Source organism: Centrocercus urophasianus, unplaced genomic scaffold (genome assembly GCF_019232065.1).
Source record: "Centrocercus urophasianus isolate 14NV4802_14NV808 unplaced genomic scaffold, USGS_Curo_1.0 seq_9, whole genome shotgun sequence".
Classification (NCBI taxonomy): Eukaryota; Metazoa; Chordata; class Aves; order Galliformes; family Phasianidae; genus Centrocercus; species Centrocercus urophasianus.
Window position 1 is genome coordinate 16,687,438 of NW_024885532.1, and position 20,078 is coordinate 16,707,515.

At 33.7% G+C, this 20,078-nt stretch overlaps 1 protein-coding gene across 2 annotated transcripts in view; it reads right to left on the reverse strand.

Moving 5' to 3' along the window:
• Positions 1 to 647: 647 nt before the first annotated feature.
• Positions 648 to 20,078, reverse strand: part of TDRD3 (tudor domain containing 3) — a 98,439-nt gene continuing 79,008 nt past the window's right edge. For both annotated transcript variants that reach the window (XM_042838817.1, XM_042838818.1), the window contains 2 exons: positions 3,896 to 4,032; positions 648 to 895 (listed from right to left, as the gene is read on the reverse strand). In XM_042838817.1, the coding sequence (XP_042694751.1) occupies positions 3,913 to 4,032 (120 nt within the window). In that variant the 3' untranslated portion in view covers positions 648 to 895; positions 3,896 to 3,912. The remainder of the gene's footprint in view (positions 896 to 3,895; positions 4,033 to 20,078) is intronic.

A 20,078-nucleotide genomic window follows, 5' to 3' on the forward strand; every position in this document is an offset into this window, starting at 1 on the left:
AGTTAGATATACAATTTTTTTCAAGCATCAATGATAACTGGAAATAATATAACTATATGAAGCAATAAATACAGAGTTTAAAGTACGGAAAATTTAGAAACCACAATTCAACAGGTTACGTGTGTGTACCTATATACATATTTATGCTGTTTTATTTTCTTGGGAAAATACCCATGTGCTTTTTTTTTTTTTTCTTAAATTACTTTCATGTACCTTCTCAAGTGTTTCTATTTCCACAATATAAATATTCATCAAAAGAGAATATTCACCTAAAATTATTTAGAAAATGTCTTTTGAAACTGAATTTTTTCTCCCTTTCAATGTTCTAGTGATACTCATAAAAAAACATAAAAGGCAAATTTGTTAATTTTGGCCTTTAGCAACTTTGAAAAAGAAAAAAAAGTCAATTGCTATTCAGAACTTCACTTAACAATGAGCTGAAAAATCGTAACGTTGCACTAAATGCTAGCCTAAAGCCTAAACTTGAAGCCCAATCCCGCTTGCTTCTGAGAAATAGGACATTTACATCTACTTGAATAGACAGGATTAGAACAAAAATCAATTCAGAATGAATAAAAATTAAACACACAAGTAGTTGTGTTAACTAAAAAAATGGATGCTCGGTAAAAAGAAAGCAAGGCAAAGAATAGAATAGTGCACTGTGGTTTTATTGGTGGCAGCAAAGACAATTTGCTTCTTTCATATGTAAAAAGTATTCAGCTTCATTTAACTAAGAATTTAAAAAAGTCTCCTGTGGTATCAAGTTCAAATTTCTTCTGCTTATATCAGCTTTTTTTTTGTCTCATCCTGTTGCTTGGAAAAAGCCAGAAGTTCTTCTAGAAGTCTTCATCAAGTTGGAGCTGCCAGTGAATTTTCCTTCAACACAAGAAGATCACTACATGAAAAAGAAAAAAAGAAAAGACAACAATAGATAACAATAGATAAGCCCCAAAACAGTTTGTACAACTTTACTGCTGTTCCTTTTTTTTTTCCCCCTCCTCCAAAAGCCTACTCATCTGCTTTTCTGTACCTACATGTCTTTAGAAAATTAAGTCAGAAGACTGCACCTCAGTGCTATATATATATATGCATATACATCTATACGTATACATATATTATATATGATTGGTTTAACACAAGGATAGAACATTTGCTGGCAATGTTTTTTACAAAATTAAATTTTCCATTAGTATAGACTTCACATTTTGTAGCAAGTTTGAGAAGGTGTAGATTAATTCTGTCACTTAGCAAAAGAAGACCCGAGGTAGTGACCAAGCACTCATAGCTTCACACTCTTAGTTTTTTTTCTAGCTACTCCAAAAGCCACGGCTCTTCAAAACACACATTTCTGATTACTTATTTTCCTTCTATTTCATGTTACCATGACATTCTACCCAGGATACAGAAGTATTTTATTACTGCTAGCCTTCAAGTCCCATATTTTTATACTCTAAGAGGAATATCTTAATTTTCAGATCTTCTGAAACCAGCGTTTAGCTACTTTGACCCTAAACAATATAGAATGAATTCAAAGGATCTCAATGCAGTATTCTGAGAAAGTCCTGAACTACTGTCCTATATCTCACTACTGGATATTAATAAAACTCCATTTCTAGGCCAATTGTACCACTCTGAGGTATTGACCTGAATACTCCATTGCTGTCTACATATTAACCAGCAAGACAGGACTTTCCTGCATGTCTGCAGCAACTGTTCTTGAGAAGCACATGAACTCCATTTAAAAACAACAACAACAACACAAAATCCACTAATTGAGGAAGTGATACATTGTTGGACCAGTGCTAATGAGCCCATCCTCTGAAGTGGTAAAACATCGTACAGGTTAGTTTGGGTGTGAGATGATATGTCTACTATATGAAGCATATGCTTTATCTTCCTTCTGTCTCTATCAAAGTTATTATAAATATGGCCATCAAATTTTGCTTCTACAATTGCCTGATATATTTCTGAAAATAGGGCACACCTTCGCATTTTTAAATAGTAAGTATTACAATATTAAAATTCTATACAATATTAAAATTCTACACAATTTACCAATTTATAATATATACATCAACAAAGGCTCTACATCTCTTTTCAGGAAAAATGATTTAAGTTATTTATTTTACAAAATACTGAAGTATAAGGGATATAAAGCCTCTTCTCTCAGGGCTTAGTGATGTCACAATTAATGGTCCAGCAAAGCATTTTTCAGTGAAAAGCTGTAGTAAAATTAAATCTCACTAAATTCCTTAAAAACTTCCCCTGCTATATCATGTCTTCATCAAACAGGTTATCTAAAGCTTTTAGAAATATGTATATGTCATTCTCTCAGAAGCTCAGGATTAAAAGGACGAAAAAACACAGAAATCCGTTTCCATGAAGTGACATTCAATATTCTTGAGCTTTTCACTTAACATTGTTGTAAAGGTTTATATGAACTGGAAACAAACCAGAAAGAACTATGTTTGATATTCTTCCTACATTTAAAATGAGAGGAACCAACTTCACCTTCCATTTAATTTTGGTGAAGTTTAATAGATTTCTATTACTGGTTTCTCTCTAGCTCCACAGTCTTGAACGATTTCATTTGGTCACGTTATGCACTTCTAAATTCTACATAATGTTAGAATATATACAAGCACGAGATGTACTATGGATAACCGTAAACCACATCTGATAAATGTAATTACCACTCTGTCAGGCTGAAAGTTTCCTGACATCGCTTTATCTACCAAAATAGGCAAATGAGATCAGCTTATTTTCATTTTCATAGCAAGGTGCAATCAAACCCACAGAGAGCAAATACCTTTGTCTTATAAGACTTAGAAGCATACAATCACAAGGTTGGAAAGGATCTGTAAGATCATCTAATTCCAACCATCCACCCATTACCATTGCTACCACAAACTTGTTCCCTACTCTCCAACAAATCTTTCACTCTTCTTGAGATACAAGAGTAATTATCATTTGGGATGCCTGTCTTGTTCTTCCTCCCTCCTCACAAAAACCAAATGCAGCCTTCCAAACTTCTACTGTGCAATTTGAAAGTATCAAAAATATTACCTAAACACACACACACAAAAAAGTTTTGACAGTCCTCTATACTGAGCATATTCCATTAGGCTGATCACACTGACATCTCCCTGAGATGACAGAGTTAGTTTAGAACACAGCTCACTGCATATACCCAAATTATTTCTGCATATTTTATAATTATTTCATGAAATGCTTATCGATAGTGATTGATAAAATAGAAAATATTAGGCTACGGACAAAATACAAAATAATTATCACCTTGGAAAGAGTCAAGAGTAAATTTTTTCTCCTTGTACTGAGAGTAGTCCCCCAGACAAAAGTAGTATGTTGGAATATGGTTAAAAAAGCAAAATCATATTTATTGCATTTCAAACAAACGAAAAACTGCAGAAAAAAACGAAAAATTAGAAGCAAAACAAAGACATTGTAGATATCAACCATTACAACTTTGCAATGATCTGTTTATTTGGATTAGACCTTTAATGAAAATTTGAAAATTAATGATTTAGAAAATTCAAAGGTAAAATGAATGCAGTACAGCATATTTGATTTGCTCAGTGGTTTTTTTTTTCAAAGAGGGAAAAAAGTCCCTTTTTTTTTTTTTTTTTTTTTTTTTAGGAATGTCACATTTTATATTTGCTTGTGTTATAGAAACTACAGTATCTTATTTGTTCAATATACTCATAGCCAACTAACCAGCGTTGAGGGCTGTTACACAAACCAACTAATAGCAAATCTGTAGAAAGATCTTTCATAGAACTCACAAAGACAGAAAAACACTTAAGTACTTAAAAATTCAGGTCTTCTATTCTTGAAATAAAAATCCATTAATGAAATGTCAATATGTTATATTTACCATTTAATTCTTATTAATCAGTTTCTAGCTCTTGGGGGCTGATAAAATTGTTGAGTAGGTCGTGTGGACCGCCTTGGTTGACCATCACCTCCTCTGCGGAATTCTAGAGTTTGCTCATATGTTTCTTCTTCATCCTCCTGTAGGTAAATAGCATTGTTTTAAATGTATGAGTAGGTATGTGAGTTATATATACATATACACACGTTTACAAATGTACACACATAAATAAAAGTATGCATGCATAGGAACTGCTGCTTCTGTGTGGTTGAACACTTTACAAAAGAAGTGAATAGCCCCTTAAAAAAAAAAACAACCCTAGGAAATCCAGCAAAAAAAAAAAAAAAAAAAAAAGAAGAATCTCAAAATTCAGTCCTCAAGGCAGCAGCAGAAGTCACTAAATATTTGCAGGAAGAAAAAACCACATATATTAGAGCAGAAATTATTCTCCAAGAGTTGTACAGACAAACTCAATAAGAAAAATAAATTTAGTAACCTGCCAGAGGAAGAAAAATATCTGTTCAGGGGAGTTTAGAAATGTGTTTGAAATTAAATAAGAATTAAGGAATGGAAAGGCAAGGAACAAAGTCTAGCAATATGCATCCTCAAAACACAGATCTGAAGTAGCAGACACAAATCTATGATGAAATAATAATAATTAAAAAAAAGCTACAAGCATAGTGGACAGTAATTTAGATATGAATTTGCTACAAGCAGAAATAATAAATAGAACCAAGATGTATTATACATTTGTACACAATGCATTCACTTCTAGGAATCTCAATACCAGAAACACACTGACAAATTATGTGGTGTTCAAAGAAGAATAACAGAAATAACTGGTCTAGAGAAGATTTTCCAGAGCATCAGAACTTTTAACAAAGAGAAATGGAAAAGAAAAATAAAATTATGCACTGTTTGTAAATATATATATATATATATAGAATATAATTTATATATATTCAATATATATATATATAGAATATTCATTATATAATGAATATATAAATATATTCATTCTCGAGCAGGAGTTTCTCAAATAGTTTCTAAGGGTAGTAGCTATAATTTTTGATTTATTTATTAACTATCCTAAAACCAAACTCTAATAGGCACCAGGATTACTGGGAATGTGGTGGAAAAAACACTTCTGGGAAGAGTATTGAGTATATAATTCTTAATTTCCTTTCACTCACAATCTAAGAATACAGAGAAACATAGACTAAGAATATTTAGTAATTATGAATTCATCAACAACCTCAATATCAAGCAAAGGTAATAGAGTACAACATGCATATAATGCAGAAAAATATTTCATTATAAGAGGTTGAAAGAAAAATGTACAGCCTAGATTTCTTTATAAACAACACCACAATAAAAAAAAAAAAAAATAAAAAAAAAAAAAGAAAAACAACCAAGTCTTCCTCAAGAAATAACACCTCATGCTGAATCAACTTAAATGCTGGTAAACACACGTTATCCCTGACGGCCAGATCAGATATTTAAAAGACATGTCTATGGTCAATGCTGCATTTCAAGAACAGCTGTTTTTCCAAGTTAGAAAACACAGCTAGTGATTTCCCTACTACTGAAAGTCGGCAATAACTGTATAAGACAGAATTTCAACACAATCAAATAGAGAATAATGAAATAATTTTAGTGTCAGTGCAGCCACAGGCTGAGAACTATGGACTTTTTCCATACTTATTTTTTGCAGCACTGCTCCCACATACAAAGAGGCTCACGGAGACTAATTACCCAAAAGAAAGATATAGGAAAGTAGAGGTCTAACAACAACAACAAATCACACATTTTGCAGTAGTCATCTCCCATCACTGACAAGAAAAACTAAACTAGCATTAGGAGTTGAAAAGATAAGATAAAAGCATAAAGTTATGTTAACACCGCAAGTTCTCTCAAGATTCTTTCCAAAATCTTCAATCTAAATATAACAGATTATTCTTTAAGTGTAAAATGAAAATTGGATTTCAACAAAGCTGGAAGACTAAATGTCAAATGTACAACTGAAAATTAGAAATGCATACCAGTGTTTTGAAGAGTCTGCAGCAAATCAGACATTAGTCTTCCCTTTGTAACTTTCTTAGCCTACGGATCTCAAAAAGATCAGGATTTAAGTTGTTTAGTGCATTGTATCTCATCTCTAACAGCCTCTTTTTGAGGGTAAATATGCCATAGAAAATATCTACAGCAGCAAATCTCCATCGAACTTCAAAAACTATGCTGTTGATCCACTGAACTCATTAAGAACAAATTAAAACTACAATTTATCTCAAAAAATCGGCCATTTTGGTTTGGTTGTCTTTATTCACAGAATGAAATCTTCAGATGCATGTAGTTCATGTACTGTCATTACAATAGGTAAGAACAAAGCGTGAAACCACATTCTCTTTCTTGAGACACTGAAAAAAAATAATGAAAACAAGCACTGAAGCAAATTAAAAGAAAGAGCTAGCAACAGGATACCTTTCTATTCTCTCCTTCTCTATGTACAGAGTTCCCCATAGTTACTGACAGTTCTGTTGAAGTCCTTCATCATAGAATCACAGAATCCTCAGACTTGGAAAGGACCTTTAAAGGTCATCTAGTCCAACTCCCCCACAATGAGCCTACAGGTTGTTCAGAGCCTGGTCCAGCCTAGCCTTCAATGTCTCCAGGGGCGGGCATCCTCCACCTCTCTGGGCAACCTGTGCCAATACCTCACCACCCTCACCGTAAAAGACTTTTCCCATATATCCTTATACCATAGAGTCATCTGAGTTAGAAAGGACCTTAAAGGTCTAATCCAACCCTCCTACAACAAACAGGGACATTTACAGCTACAATCACAGCTGTGGAGCATAACTCACCTCACCTGCTTAACAAGCAAAATCAAGCCATACTTTTGCAATAAACACAATTACACTGTGGAGGCCAAAGGATTAAGCAAGTTTGAGGAAAGTCTAGGAAAACCCCAAGAGTATCAGTCCTTCCACAGTCATTAGAAACAGTAGTGTCAGTGGGACTTCTTATCCACAAATTCCCTAAAACACTGAGTGCTGGGAGCAGGAGCAGAACAATGTTCATTCCTACCCTCTTAGTCCAAGCGTGCACTGTGGACACAGTGTGCCACATAAGACGGATCTTTGTCTTGAGGCAGCATGGCTACTGCTGTGTTAACCTCTGAGATGTAATTACCATGCACACTGCAAGGTCCTGATACAAGGAAGGATTTTAAACAAAGCCACTGGGATCATTAATAGCTGAGCACCATTCAAACAATGTTGAGTGAGCTTTCCCGGCAAGAGAGGAAGAGCACACAGAGCAGTAGTCCCACTTTCAAGGGCCATCTGAGAGGCAGGTAACATTCCTGGAATGTAGCTATCTCTTCATAAGCAGCAGTAAAACCCACCAATAGGTGTAGCCAAGTAGTTGTTTATAATAGATCTTCCTTTTATTGGAGCTATCTGAACTTTTTCACTCACAAGATGAAATTTGCTCTGTGTTGAGACAAAACACCGCTAGTACTACTGACAAATTCAATCTACTTTCTTGCTCCAAGTAGTAACTAAACAAAATTATGAAATTGAATGGAACTCAGGATTTTTGTCAGATCAAGCAGCTTCACAGGAAAAATACCCTTTGATTCCAACCTACTGACTCTCATACTTCAACAAGTGCAGTTTGCTCAACAGTTTAGTCTATCAGCAGCCTCCTGCAGGAGCGAGGGTCCTCCTGCACTTTTCCACTCCAGAAACAGAGAAGGCAAGTGGGCACAATGGCTGCCAGATAGGTCCAACGCTGCTTATAAAGGATTCCATTAATATGGGTGAAAGAATAAGGAAAGAGTATTGCACCTACCATGAGGAACTGTCACATTTACCGAACAGGCTCAGTCACCACATAAAGGGTGACATCTTTATGTCAAATGACAATTTGACATCTGTTTCTTGCATTTTACCTATTCCTTTTATCCTGATCAGATCAAATATTTTCAAAAATCACATTTTGTCAAATCATATCTGCACTGAACAATGCTTGTTGTTTTACAAGTAATTTTATCTGTTATGTTCCACCATTTGTCAATTACTTACCCTCATCTACTACTGATGTCTCTTCCTTTCTTTTCTATTGCTATTTAATTCTACTTCCATCTTGTAGATTTCTGTGAGTCCATCTCCTTTATCTCAATTCACTGTAAAATCTCTCCAGATCATTCTCAAAACTGTCTTCCCCATTCTGGAACAGCATCTAACCTTTGTAGGCAAAACTTAAGTTCTCTAGTGTGTTCATCTTTGTGTCTTGTGTTCTTCCACCTAAAAATTTCACCCCTCTGCATATTATCCTACAGTCACTTAGGTCTCACATCTTGAAGCCTTATTAGCTGCTTGCTTTCAAATCAGTGACATTCTAAATTATACAATTTCCCACCAACTTACACATACAAGATCTGACTGCATTTTTTAAAGTTAGCCACAATCTCTGACACTTGCCACCTCCTTGGGGTATTTTTGTCCTATTAACAGTAGAAGTTTTACAATACAAAATTTATGATAAAATAAGTAAATTTTATCATCTCATTCTTTCAGCTTATTAAGTATTATTTATTGAAATACTCTGGAATCAGGGACTGAGTTTTCTAGTACTTGGCTATGTAGGTAGCCAACATGCAAGCAAAACTGTCTACGAGCACAATGGCAAAAAACACGGGCAATTGGCAGACACAGAAAAAAACAAAGTCTACAGTGCAAACAGTGAAACGCACAAAAAAATTATTGCAGTAACAGATTCGAAAAGCATCAGAGAGAGTGATGGATATGAGTATTATTTAGGTATTTAAAATGAGATAGCAAAGAAGGGAGCATAAATCACTGAGAATTTCAGCTTCTGTTCAAAGTTTTGCCATAAAAATCTGCTGATGCTTATGCTACTTTAATTCCCTCTCATAAGAAAGATGAGGACTTAACAAGTGTAAAATAGCAATATGTACACACTCAACGCTTTTTATTTTGGACCCATATATTCTCAAGAGCTTTTACTAGCACTGTACTTTATCAGCTAGGCTTACTTTTACATTGAAAATTCAATGGATTTCACAGCTGCAAAATGAAGCTGTAAATCCAGCACTTAATACACTTTAAAAACGAATTTACTTTTAAAACTATCAGTACTTCAGTAGAGTATGTTTGTATTTCATGAAAGGGTTTTTCAATTTCAATTGCAAATCAGTGTGTTAAAAATAACAGTTTAGAAACATATAACGTTCCGAGAGTGAATACTTATTTTGAGTCAGATCCAAAAGTAGCTTGGCACTGACCAATGATAAGAATTCAGTGTTCTTGAAAGAAATTATTGAACAACTTGTTCTGAACTTTTCAGAGGAAGATGAATTTATACACAGATATGAAATTAGCAACTCCAGGCTTAGAATTGGAAGATCTTAATCAGAGTGCTTATATATTTTTACTATAGCATGCATGACTTCCAAGAACAATTATGTGGATGAAAGTAAAGAGCAGGATTGAATTCACATAAGCTTTAACTGCCTCAATTTCTGCTCATGCTTATTTAGTTGCAGGTTACAGCTGATCAGCTCCATCAGTTTGTCATCTACAAACAGGTTACCTCCATCTATTCCTATTTAAGGACAGAAAGTTCTGCTCTATCTACCACACTCTTCTGCTAAGGTATTTCAATTGATCCTTGGAGAAGTTTTCCAATAAAAAATTAGTGTGTAACTCTCTGTGGGCTATTACGAATGAGCAGTAAAGCCTACACAAGGATGGGTGAAGGAACAGAACGAGGCCAGGAATCACGAGAAAAAGAAGAGACAGAAGTCCAAGAAAGCATTTTCTCTTTCAGTATTATAAAATGACTCAATTTAAGCTGTAATTTTAACTTCAACCACATACTGGATGCATGGAATACTTGCTGGAATCAATACAAAAACACATTGTTTCCGTTCTTGAAAAATGAACGACACTCTTTCATCTGCATTTTGGTTCCCATTTCCTGAGCCAGATTTTATGCTTCTATGTACTGCCCACTTTGCTGGCAACAGCTGTTCCTTGCTGTTAACACATGAAATGATCTCTTGCTTTGTGAAATTCCTTTCTTCAAACTTGTTTCTTTTGCCTAATCACAGAGTTTTAATCTTGAGTATTTTAAGTCTTGATTTTTGTAGTTTCTACTTACCTATACTTGCATCAATCAAAAACAGACCGAAGGATTTTCCAGATATATTTAAAAACACAAAAATAAAAACAAAAAACAAATCACACCATAGCCATGAAGTAGAATATCACAATTTTCCTACCAAAACCTAAAACTTATCTTTAAAACTGCAATATATTGTTATCTGATATTTGGATGAAAAAGCACTGTTTGAACCATCTATCATATTCCATTAAGCTTTTGATAAGGCTTTATCTGAATATGTAAATGGATTCTTCAAGTTCTAGAACAAGTAAGAATGAAAAGGATGTTGTGAAGAAAAAAAAAAAGAAAAAAAGGACTAAAAGATTAAGTTTAAAGTTATATCTTCTTAGAGCACCTTAGGGCATAATTTCAAAAACTGCTATCAAATGAGGCATCAAAAGCACAAATAAAAAAAGAAATTACCACTGACGTATATTTTTCAAGAATCTTAATCAAGGACTCACTTTGTGACAAGAACATTTTTTAAGCATCTATTACAGAATAATTCAACATATTTGCTGTTAATTTTCTTCAAGAGTTATGCTTATTGCAGTATGATACTGTAAGACTTCTATGTAGAATCTGTAAAATTGAATGCCTATCACTTGCATATACTTTTAACATACTGAACTAGGGCTATCTTTCTCTCTTCTGCTTCTTAAATTAGATGAAATTTTGATGGATATTATAAATACAACCCTACACTCTACCTTCAAGCTCTGTATAAAATCTTTCACACAAGAAATTCACTTTTTCCTCATGTGAGAACAGCCAAACTCAAAAATGACTGAGAATGAATTAAAGTTGCCATAAAATCAGCTAAAAACAGAAGAGAACAGAACCCATAAAAACCTTTTATTTACCTTAGGAGGGTACATGTTTGTCTGAACACACATAGAAAATACGTTCCTAACTTTGGTACATAAAACTAGAAGGTGTGGAAATACACATTAACATTTGTGGCTTTTTATTTTCAGAACCAAAACCTCCCATTGACACTTTCCTGGCCAGTCTTTCCAACAGAAGTAAATTAATAAATGATAATAAATCTATTCAGTTCATTTTCACCAAACAAACATTAGAAGTCCAGAAGAACCAGAAATAATGGTTAGTTTTTGTACAGTTACGAAAAGCATACTTCAGATCAAGAGATTTATCAATTTACAATGAATTGAAGATACTAAGAATATACTAAGTGATTCAGAAATCTTGGAACACAAACAAACAAACAGTAATGAAGTTTTTATTGCATTTATTTTCTTTTTCCTCTGCTGAAAATGTAAGCTGCGACAAAATCAGCAGAGCTTTCCGATAGATACTGTTGGGATAAACTACGTTCTGAGTTTTGAGACAAGAAACAAGTGATAACCAAATGATGAAAAAATTGCTGATCCTTCAGAAAAATCAAGAAATGCAAAACAGATGAACAAGGAGGTGAACTTACATACATGGATCTGAGACTGCTAACTGCTTCACAACAGTTACTTGGAGTCAGACATCTGAACTTCTTTGTAATTCATTGCTTTTCTTCAACTCTGAAGACAAAGCACTCAGTTTCTAAATAAACTGCATCCCAATTACGTTCCCATAAAACTAGGATAGTGTAAACCTCGGGCATGATCATCCTACAGACAATTTGTTAGATCATCTGTTCTCTTTAAGGGTACTGCACAGGTTATTCACAGTTGTGTTCATTCTCTCTAACACAAAAATAAATCTGTAACTCTTCTAGTAACGTTTGGGCTTATGATGCAAACATTCTCTCATGCAAATTGTTGCTATGTCCTCAACATAAAGTCTCAACATAAATTTTAAAACTTCCTAAGAAATACATATTTAAGCCACACATACCATATCACAAAAGCAAAACAGAAATACTAAACTCTATTAGTAAAAAACTTGTTCACATTGAGCAGAATCAATATCCAACTATGCATACATAAAGTTTATTTGTAAAGAAAAGTTCATTTTTAAAAGAAAAGACAGTGAAGTGAACTGTGCAACAGAAAGAACATTCATCCTGCAGACACATCAAATTTTCTCAATTGAACAAGAAAAAAAATCCACAAACAGGAAATGCATTTAAAAAATAGCCACATATAATACATAGCAATATGAAATTGTCAGGAGTAAACAACATAATTTTTGAACTTGAACAGCAAATTATTCTCCTTTTCTCCCTTAGTTCTTTCCTCCCCCACTCCTATTTGTTTTTTTAAAATAAACTATCCATCCAGTTTTTTAGAACATAAAGTTAAATGATGACCTCAAGAAAAGTTTGGTTTATACAGGTTATACAATAATAGACCTAAACATATTGCCACAAAGAATACCCAAAACTCTATGCTCAGCATTCAACTTACTTCCACTAACTGCATTCTTAAGCAATTCATGCACTTCTGGAGGGGAAAAGAAGCACCTACTGTTCTGTAAAATGTAGTATGTAATCAGAAAATACTGCCAGCAACTATCCAGAAAAAAAAAAACAAAAAAACCCAAAACACTATGTCGTGGTATGAGTAATTATCTATGCACTGTTGTCAGGGCATGAAACCACCACAAAAATCCAAACAGATGGAGAGTTTCAATGACATTTCGGTGAACCTTTTCAATTTTCAGCAGATGGTATACGGAACAACAGACACTCATTGCATTATCAGTAAATATGCATTGCCAAATATAGCAACATTTCTGCAAGAACTGTGTTCAGGATAGTTAAAAATGTTCTTCTACATTTATATAAAAGTAGTTTTCACAAGAACAAGGACTATGTAGCATAAATGTTGGAAAAATATACCACTCAGATGTTGGAATTTAATAATAAAAATATATACATTAATAATTAAAAAAAACACATAAGGTAATTCTACAAGCCTTTTCCCTGATGAGACTGTTAGGTAAGATATCACTGCTCTGTACCTGATAATCTAGCATCTATTCCTGCAGTACTGTATCTAGTTTAAGTACAAATAAAATTCCAAGTAAACACTACTAAATGGGAGCTCAAAGCAGAGCTACAAAAACAGTTAAAGGACTGGCAAAACTTGCTTTTTAGTTAAAGACTTTAGAAACTGGAACCACTTACCAAGGTAACATGATACATTAACTCCTGCAATTTTTATATTAAATTACACACTTTAAAATTGCTTCATACTTCTAAACGTAAACATTCTATAATAAATGCAAATTAAATTCAGAGAAGTTCTATATCCTGTTTTATAAAGTACAAGGCTGAAAAATTAAATCATTTCTACACATTTCAGTTTGTCTCCTCCTTTTTTAGACCTGAAAGACTGGAAATATTAGAAAGATAAGGAAAGCACTGAATTGAAAAGTGCATTTTAATTACAGAAAAAAAAAAATCGTTCCATGAACAATTAGTTTTCTTAACATGCCCTTGTTGTGGCTTTGTAATTTTTTAAGACTCCTAAGGTTCACTACGAGAGTTTCTATTAAAAATTCTCCAAATGCAGTTAACACACAAGACGCTCAAGATAAAACAAGGAAAAGCTTTCTCAAACTCAAACTAAGATAATACTGTTGTCAAGACAGAATAAAGTTATAAGGATATATGTATGTTAAGGAACTCAAATTTAAATTAAGATGAAGCGGTCATTTAAGTGAGTAACTTAGATATGAATTCTAGCATTCCTCATGACTTCTATCACCTCCTAAGTCAGCCTTTTTGTAAAAATAAATAAATGTATTTGTACTGCCAGTTTTAACAGAAAACACACCTTGACTAACTTAGCAAAGATATTACAAACTTTGTGTAGGGTTTAAGCAAATACTACTTCTTTAAAGCTTTTAAAATCTAGATATATTGTCTAGTTCCTGAGAATACAAATTGATTCTAGCAAACTTGTCAGACTAAAATATTTCCTCTTCTGTTTATGTTATCTAAAGATACTCTAATAAAACCTGATTTAATAGTGCTGCTCTTTGACAAAATGAACAACTATATCTAGCTCAGGTCTACAAAAGCACTCATTTAATAATAATTCGTTATTTTAAAATCATGAGGGGGGTGGAAGAATGACTTCTACAAATAACTGCTTTCACACTATGCTTTTTACCTTATAGAAGATGTCTTGTTTAAAAGATACTACTGCTAATGCTTGCAAGTCATCAAACAAGGAGGGAGAAAAAAAACCTCACACAATAACCAATCTGTACATGGTTGTTACTTAACCACAAGTATAATGCTTCAATTCAATGCGTGCTTTATACAGCGTGAGGGAATATGATCTACAGTCACATACACACAATCCAGTACAAATTGGGGTTGACATATTCTGCAATATCAAGTCATTGGTGCTACATCTCTCTTTCCTAGAGAGCAGCCAACGAAGAATAACTATATTAATATATAGTTTCTCCATTTTCCTCTCAAAATACCTTCAATTAGTATTTAAAGGTGGGTAAACTTGGAACACAGAACACAGAAAAATAGCAAGTACAGTCCAGACATTTTTACGCAACTAACCTTTTCTCATACTTCAAGAGGAACAACAGTGCCTAAACAGGAAGAACTTGTGTTCAATCTCAAAAAACTCAATATAGAGAAAGTCATAGAATGAAAATATAAAGAATATTTCTCCCATAAAGGAATAAAATAAGGTACTTAAAATAGGTCAAGACAAGCTATTCCACAGCACAATTCACATTAAAGGACAGTGTTAGTGAGGAACAGTCTCTCAAAATAAACAACCAAAGTAGTCCACACGGCATGGTCTCCAAAACATCGCTGTATGAAACTACATTTAACAGCATGAGGTTAAAACAATAGAAAAGTATAATAAGAATCCTATTTTATCAATGCCAACTTTTTATAATAGCTACAAAAACTCTAAGAATGCATCCTTAATCTGATTTGTACTGCTGACAATTTACAGCATTTTATAGTCTAATGAATACAAAACCCTTGACTAAAAGACTAAAACATTCTGCAATGTCCGATGAACATTTGCCTAATGATACAGACAGAAAATGGAAAGACATTGTTTTATGCCCACTTAGCGCTAACTACCTCCTCTCAACTGAAATTTGCCTGCTTTTAGTTTATTAAAAACAAAACTGTCTTTCCTTAATCACCTTAAAGCATCCATTATTACATTTCAGCTGTGGGCCTGTAACTTTCAAGGGAATAATTAACCTGCATTGTAATCATCCATCTGTATTCCAACACATACACAGGAAACTGAAGTCTGAAAAACCATCTAGTTTCTCAGAGGGCAGAGGTGCTAAGGAAAAATACTGTAGATGCATCATGACAAACATTTTCCACAATGCTTGTTTCTGAATTGAATACAAAATTCTATGTAAAAAAAGTAAACAAACAAACAAACAAAAAACTTAAAAGAAGCTTAAGGTTTATTAAGTTCTGTCTCAATCTAAAAGTTCAACGGAAACTGAAGTCAGTGTATTACAAATATGGAAAATCAGGCACATCACTACAAAAGGCCTAAATCTAAAATGCTTTAGTAAAGGAGAGAAAACTTCTGTGAAAACAAACTTTATAACTTTTTAGATGAAAAAGAACTTATAAATATGCACCACCACAATGTGAACAAAGAGTAGTCTAAAATACTGAAAAATAGAGTCTCTACAGTTTATAAGTAATTAACAACTGAAAACGATTATAGCAATTTTCTTATAGAACAGAAGCCAAACAACCGGAATTGTTAACACATTCTGCTGCTATCATGGACAATTTTTCCACAGTAATCTTAGAATTAATTGGTACAGTGCTCTTTTAACATCCTCATTTTCACAGAAGTCAATGAGGATAGAAGTTAGATAAGAGATCCAACATTTACCTACTTCACCTACTTAATTATTTACATAGAAAAACTTCCTGCTTGACACAAAACTGAAAAAAATATACCATAATGTGAAGCTAAGGCTGTTCAGACCTCAGAAACACAGCAAACAGCACCTTAAAGTAAATATTTCACTGATATTAATCAAGATACTGGAATGGATTCAAAATTCCATAAAACAGCAGAAGTCATCTCTATCATAAGCACGTAGCTGAAACCCTTTACCATTTAGTATTTTGAACATGGCTAGATGAAGGCTTCCAACTCCTTCATAATGCTTATACAAATTTACTTCTTCACTTACCTGAAATGGGGGATAGGTATGATAAGGTCCTAAATTACAGCTTGATTTAAGAGAATTCAACACCTTTAGAAACACTTACAGCTCTGTGAGCTACAGTAAACAACACTACAAAATATAAGATCTCAACAATTAAGTTAAAATGTCTGCCAAAATGAATGAGCTGTAGATCAAGACTCCCTGCTATTTTGTTTCCTTGGCACCTTCCCTATTGGATAATTTAAATAAATTAATTATTATTTATATTATATATAGTTTATTTTGCCTTTTTATCTCTTTAAACAGAAACAGTGCAAGTTTCAGGAAGAGAAAATTAAGGTAAACTACAGACTCCACTTTATAATTACTATTTTTAAGTGCAAAACTATAAATCCAGCTCCAGGTTTTTTTGAGAACAGTCAGAATAAGTCCATAATATATGTAGCAGGGAAAACTACAATCTTTATTTCCTTCATATAACCATAGAAAATGATAAACAAAGTGTAATCACAGTATAAACAGAGGAAGAGGGCCTATCAAATGGAGGAACAAGGATCTGTAAAAGGAAAAGCAAGACCTAGTTTGGGAAAAGAAGTCACAACGTAAGCACTTAGGCTGTATATTTTTTGTTAATTTACTGAGGGAAAAAAAATCCTACAAGTGAGAGAATAAAATGAAGTCTTTAGTTTTAAAGTAATATCTTGACTTTATTTATTTATTTATTTTCCACAGAACAGATTATTTAAGTAAGGAAGAGTCTTAATGCTGTTTTTTAGTGCTTTTTAGTTGTTAGTACAAACTTACATCTTTTATAAGAAAAAAAAAAAAAAAAAAAAACCACACCAAAAAAAGAAAAAATACATAGTTCTTATTTCTACTGTGGCTTCTTGGTGAATTTTGTTGTTGGCATTACTCTATTTTCATTAAATGACCCCTACTACATTCAGGGAAATAGAAGAATAAAGCGTTGCAGTGTTACACACAAGACAGTAGAAAAACTCTAAAACAGTGGAATCCAAATATAACTTTATTGTTAAAAATATTTTTGAATTGCATGCCTCAGATTCATTTCGCAGGCACTAAGTAAAAATAATGGTTTTAATGTTCTTTCATATATTTATATGGCAACTGAACATAACTACTGAAAAAAAATAAACCAACAACTCACTAGCTTTTTGATTTATCTTCTGAAAAATACAGATTTACCTTCTATTCTTCCAGCAGTCAGGAAGATAAATAGCAGCACATTAGCTGTCAAAGGGACTAAAAACTTGTAAGGACTCAGCAAACTGGGTGATGGGACAGTATACAATCAATTGTCAAGGAGTCTTAAAATCACCTAGTAACACGTCTTCCATTACAGCGGAAAACTCAGTGTTATCCTGATAATGTCAGGCAACCTGAGCCTACATTCAAGGAAAACTAAAAAAAGGGAAAAGAACTTGTATTCTTGTACTAATGTAGTCCAGTTCAATATTACAGTGTGTGAGTAAAGGAGAATGTTAACCATATATAAGTGAAAAGGAAGTTAAACTAATCTCCTACTAAAAATTACTAAAAAGACTGCTGATCATTAATTGTATGAAGGTTGCTAAAAGTATACCAGAAGTCCACATCTCAGTAGTTAAATATTATAAAAAAAAAAATGTCATTGTGAATTGCGACGTCTTGGCTGCTTTTTCACGTGACTTGTTGAGCTTTGTTTTTTCCTCCTATCCAGTGGACAAATTTCAACAGTTCACATCTGTTGGATTAAAAACTCAATTCTATAAATGAGTTCTAAAAAGTATCCTAGAGAAAGCATTAAAGAATACGCTAAAATTAAGACTAAATATATGCCTTAAAGTCAACTCACTAATACTTTCCTTATTGTCAACAATTTCTTCAAAAAAGAAAAAGCTTCAGAAAATTGAGACATCAGCACACTATGTATTTCTACATTACTAATAACAGGTCTTCAGTACAAATGGCTAAGAAGGACTTAGCTCACCACAGTCACCTGTAAGTACTGAAATAAAACTCAGCACAATGCTTCTTAAAGAGAAAAAAAAGATTGGAACAAGGTCATTTTTGCTGATAACATTCAAAGAAAATTAATTAGTGAATTCAGTTTTAACTTTGTTCTGTTCTCTTGTAAAGAGGAAATATCATGAAGTTAATTCTTTGTCATAAGATTTAAGTAGTTACTGAGCAGCACGAGAACCGTTTTGCATTTGTGCACACTGTCTAGTTTCAATATATTAACATGAATACCAACACACAGAAAAATTACCAACAGTGTTCAGCTTAAAAGACAACTTGAATATCATGTAATCAAAACTGCTAGCACAGAATGAAAACTACACATAGTATTTAAAAACATAAAAGGGGTGAGCAAGATTCTAACTAACTTTCCACTAGAAAATTCCTATAGATGCAAGGAACTTTAAGCAACAAAGCAGAAAAAAAGTCAGAAAGAAAACATAAAACTTCTCTTTACTGTTAAGATAATAGTTGGCATTTTTGTCATGTAAATTTAATGATCTACATTAAGTTGTCCAAATCTAAGCTATTCATCTAGACTCTCTTGACAGAGAAAAAACTTGAAAAAGATATCCCTTATTTCTAAACTGGACTGAAGGACGTTATTTCTCCTGAGTAACAACTGAAAATGTCTCAATGACTAGATCAAGATACAGCATTGTGTTATGATCATGTTATTTCAGTGGCAGAATCTTCTCCCCATACATTCTCCCACCATCCCATGTCAGCTTTAAGAAATTCTAAAATAAAACAAGGCTGAGGAGAAAGTGTTTAGTCTGTTTCAGCTTATTCTGTGGCTATGAGACTGATGATCCTTCCAATGTGGAAGGAGAGAGAACAAAAAGAACAGTTGATTAAATATTGGCAGAAATAGGAATAAGGGCCACTGCTTGACAGTGGCACCTCACTATTAGATCAACTTATTCTTAACACCAGGTCAAGTTCTCAGATCAAGAGAGATTTTCAGAGAGTTAAGGTAAAATAAAAGTCACTCCCTAAGATTATCATCAAAGATGATGAAAATAGTCTAGCAGAGCCCAATGCTGCCCAGGGAGGTGGTGGAATCACCGACTCTGGGGGTGTTCAAGAAAAGGCTGGATGTTGTGTTGAGGGACCTGGTTTAGTGGGAGCTATTGGGAATAGGTGAACGGTTGGACTGGATGATCTTTTAGGTCTTTTCCAACCTTGGTGATTCTATGATTCTATATTAAGCAAGGTATCATCAGCAGCAAGAAAGTGATCTTTCCCCTCTGTTTAGCACTGGGAAGGCCACATCTGGAGTGCTGCATCCAGTTCTGGGGCTCCTCAGTACAAGTAAGACTCCAGCTCAGGACCATGAAGATGATGACAGGGACAGCAGCACCTCTCCTGTGAGGAGGGGCTGAGAGAGCTGAGCCTGCTCAGCCTCAATAAGAAGAGGCTTGGAAGAAAGATAATCAGTGTACATACACAGGTATTTGAAGGTAGGGTGCAACAAGGACAGAGCCAGGCTCTTTTTTGGTGATGCGTAATGCCAGAACAATAGGCAATAGGCATAAACTGAAATGCAGGAAGCTCTGAGGGTTAGAAAACACTTCACTGTATGGGTGAAAAAGCACTGGCACATGTTGCCTAAAAAGGTTACAGAGTCTCTCTCCTTGGAAATATTGATCTGAACATGGTTCTGGGCAACCTGCTTTAGTTTTCTATGGTTGTGCAGCTGATTTGACCACATGACCTCCAAAGGTCCCTATGAACCTCAACAATTCTGTGTGATTCTGTGTCTGTGTGATGAAAAGGTGTGTTAATAACCTAGAAATAAGAACAAAATAAGCACAATCATACATTAGGAAGCACTGTGTCATGGTTCTATGTTTTTGTTTTTTTTTTT